The following is a 3,613-nucleotide window of genomic DNA, read 5'->3' as shown; positions in this document are numbered from 1 at the left end:
ATTCCAAGAGAAGGCAAACGTAGCAGGGGGCGGCAGAAAGTTGAGTGGATGGGTGAGATAAAGATTTTCCGGAGATACGGTGGCCCCAACTGGCAAGGACAGGGTTAATTGAAGAGACGTGGGAGAGGCCTTTACCCTGCAGTGGGCGTAGTCAGGCTGGTGGTGATGATGATGATGATGGTGACACACACCAAGCCGTGTACCGCCCCTTCAGATGGCACATGTAATTGCATGTAATTCTCTCATATATACTCGCCACTCCCCGACCTCCATGTGGCGCCATTCGTAACAAAATTGTGGCGCAGCCGTTTGTCGTATAGTGCCCCGGGTGGAGTCCTACGATGTCTTGTTGCACATAGCTTACACGTGATAAGTTGGAGGCTAGCTTACGAGAGGAATTCGAACCGACGACATATGCACTTCAATCTTATGCGTTCCAGACTTTTGTATGAAAACTGTTATGCAACCTTGTGTTACAGCGTCCTCGGTGGTGTCATACGCTTACATTTCGTCTCTGGATTTCTTTGCGGCCGGTCGTTTGTGTGCTCGTCATATGAACAGTGAACACAGCGGTGAAACGAGCGAGTAGGAGATACATAAACAAATTAGCGCAAAAGAACGAGTTTGTTTATTGAGGTTTAACATCCTAAAGCGACTCAGGCTATGAGGGACGCCGTAGTGAAGGACTCCGGAAATTTGTACCACCTGGGGTTCATTAACGTGCTCTGACATCGCACAGTACACGGGCCTCTAGAATTTCGCCTCCATCGAAATTCGGCCGCCGTGGTTGTGATGGAACCCGCGTCTTCCGAGTCAGCAACCGAGCGCCGTAACCACTGAGCCACCGCGGCGGGGCACAAAAAAAAACGGACGGAAAGTTTGGTTTGGTTTGGTTTATGGGGTTTAACGTCCCAAAGCGACTAAGGCTATGAGAGACTCAGCAGTGGAGGGATCCGCAAATTTCGACCGCCTGGGGTTCTTTAACGTGCACTGAAAAGAAACAACACCACCCACACGTAAGCAGTCTTAAGTGTTTCTGCTGAATTTTATTCCGCGTGGCTAAATTATTTCGTATCACGTAACCTTCATTTCAAAAGTTAGAGAGGCTTAAAGGCGCACTGACGGCAAACATTAAGCATGATAGAGTCTCTTGAAGTAAAATGTTACATGTGAAATCATTCACTGAATCCTCTGCTGTAATTTAAGAAGGGTTCTGTTGCATTAAATACACAATTCACAGCATTCACAGGGTCAGTCATGCATGAATTATATCTTAAGACAAACGAGAACACAACAAATAGGGACTACAGGTGATATGAGGCCTATAATATAGCGACGCGAGAAATTATAGTTCTCAAGACGAATGAAAGAATCAGTTAAATTGAGCCCATTCAGAAGATCAGTACAGTAATGCCTTCTAGTCACTCCGTCCTGCGTCAAACAAGGTCGCATGATGTAATCGTATGCACTTTGCTTTAGCCACGATACACGAGGCGTCGGTACCCAGAATGGTTTAAGCCATCTTACTCATAAATGCGTCTGTTCGAGGTGGGGATTGCAGAAGACCAGATGTCGCTCTGTAGAATTCAGCTCAGTGCAATAGTGAAGCTGTTTTCTTATGCCACGTTTGGCTGAAGGTCTGCTTTCCTGACGACCTTCATGGCTTCGCGTAGGCACTCGGCGAGAGTGCACCACGAGAATCGTTCACTGCACGACATTTTGTCGAGATTAGTCGGGCGCATGGTGTCTAGGTCGAGACCGTAGACGGCCAGGCAGATAGGCATGTCAGCGTCCAGGAACCTTTGCATCATTGGGATTGCCTTGCGGTCAACTTCGTACACGCTCTCGAAAGTGACAAACCATCCGGGGATGTCTCCGTAGGCAGCGCGAACCCCGACGTCTACTCGAACGCGGCTGCTGTTGCAGAAGTGGCCGAGTCTCGCCAAGTGCCACGAAGAGCATGGGTCACCGGGCCGCAGCTTCGAGGCCACCTTCTCCGCCCTGAATACTATGGCTCCGGCAAACACCGAGAAACAGCGGGTGAGCGCGCCTGGTTGCACCAGCGTGAAGGCGGGGTGTGAGAGCAGCGACCCAGCTCCACGTAACGTGAGTCGTGGCACGGTGTCGTACGGCTCAACGGGCGTCGCGTATCCCGCTACGCACGCGTTTCCCGGCACCGGAATGTGCGTCTCCAGCACGAAGAGTCTCAGTGGCGTAATCAAAGCGTCCAGCGCTTCCGTAGGTATCCGTGACGCGGAGTTGACGTCGGTCACACCTTCAAAGGACGCACCCAGGGCCAGAAACATGCCTGGGTTGGCGCTTTCCATAAGGACAAGTGCCGACGTCAGGTGCGGCAGGACGTCGACCGGAACACGCACGCCCAGCAGCGCCAGCCCCAGCATGTTGGTCTGCACCAGAGTAGCGTTAATCTCGCGTGCTCGACGCTCTGTAAGGGTGGAGAGAAGTGTTTTCCACTCAAAGGACGGCATGAAAGAAGTGACGTTGTAGAGAAGTGCACGCCTCTGGAAGATCCGCCAGCTCTTCTTCGCTGCGGAGTCACTGGGGACTGGAACGAGGGAGTTGGCCTTGGAGTCGTAGCGCGCGTGGGTGAAGATTATGACGCTACAGACGCCGTCAATGGGGTAGGCGGCCCGCTGCAGCGCGTAAGGCCCAAGCGTGCACACCAGCGTTCGTTCGGGTGCGACGCCGAAGGGGCTCTTCCGGCGCTCCTGTGGGCACTCGCTAGCGTTGAGGTGGCACCGGTGAGAGAGCTGCCAGTACGGGTCGCGATGCATGGCGAAGTGGACGGACATGGACAGGAAGTAAAACGTGAGGAACGACACTGCCGCCATGACGCCCAGGGCGAACCAGGTGTAAGCGAAGGCCAATATGAAAGACTTGCCATTATTTTCAGGAAGTCCCGCCTCCACGCCTGCAGGTCTGTATCGTGTCACTGAAGAGCCTTTTGTGCGGTCGTCGCACAAATCCTTCATCTATGCTATCACAGGCTGCCCTACGAGTGAAGGCTCAAGACAGCAGCTTCCTTCTTCTTCTTCTTCTTCACCTCTTTATAATGGCACATACCCACGTGGGGGGATTGGCCAAGGTGTAGTGGTATACACAAGAAAATTTTCATAGGATTAAACGTGAAATTTGAAAAATGTATTCATGAAAAACGACGAGCAGCTTCCAGTGTAGCCCTTTCTTCTTCTTCTGTTCACGTGTACTTAGCAGATGGCGTTGGCTGTAACAAATCCTCTCTCCAGGTGGCGCAAAAATGCACACCAACGCTGGTGCAGCACGCAAGCGTTAGTACTGCAGCAATTCTTCTCAATATTGTCACGTAGTGGTGACTGCAGTCCGGAGAACAGGATCACAGTGAGAATGTCTTCGAAACGAAACTCTTTATTCGGGCTGACTTGCGCCCGCAAAGAACTGAATCACTCGGCGGCGGCGTAGCAACAAGCGTGCTCGGCGGTCGTCGGACAGAATGCCCGCCGCTGTCGGCCGTACTCTTTTTAAAGCTGATAGCGAGCATTAGACATTAGAGATAAAACTCAGGAAGTTACTAGAACCTTCTGGCACAAACCAGAACCGGCTCCGTCTACATGCG

General features: G+C 51.9%; 1 protein-coding gene across 1 annotated transcript; it reads right to left on the bottom strand.

Moving 5' to 3' along the window:
- Window positions 1-1,103: 1,103 nt before the first annotated feature.
- Window positions 1,104-3,038, bottom strand: LOC149360483 (uncharacterized). Its single transcript, XM_089569294.1, has one exon. It carries the CDS (start codon window positions 2,991-2,993, stop codon window positions 1,617-1,619), a length of 1,377 nt encoding a protein of 458 aa, XP_089425420.1. The 5' UTR covers window positions 2,994-3,038; the 3' UTR covers window positions 1,104-1,616.
- Window positions 3,039-3,613: the final 575 nt, after the last annotated feature.

The sequence above is a fragment of the Amblyomma mixtum genome, chromosome 2 (genome assembly GCF_055824585.1).
Source record: "Amblyomma mixtum isolate Tamu chromosome 2, ASM5582458v1, whole genome shotgun sequence".
NCBI classification, from domain to species: domain Eukaryota; kingdom Metazoa; phylum Arthropoda; class Arachnida; order Ixodida; family Ixodidae; genus Amblyomma; species Amblyomma mixtum.
The sequence above is the reverse complement of the archived record's forward strand: the minus strand, read 5'-3'. Positions and strand labels throughout refer to the sequence as shown.

Bases quoted from the DNA above. Each gene is read 5' to 3' on its own strand.
- LOC149360483 (XM_089569294.1), bottom strand. From the start codon at position 2,993: ATGAAGGATTTGTGCGACGACCGCACAAAAGGCTCTTCAGTGACACGA.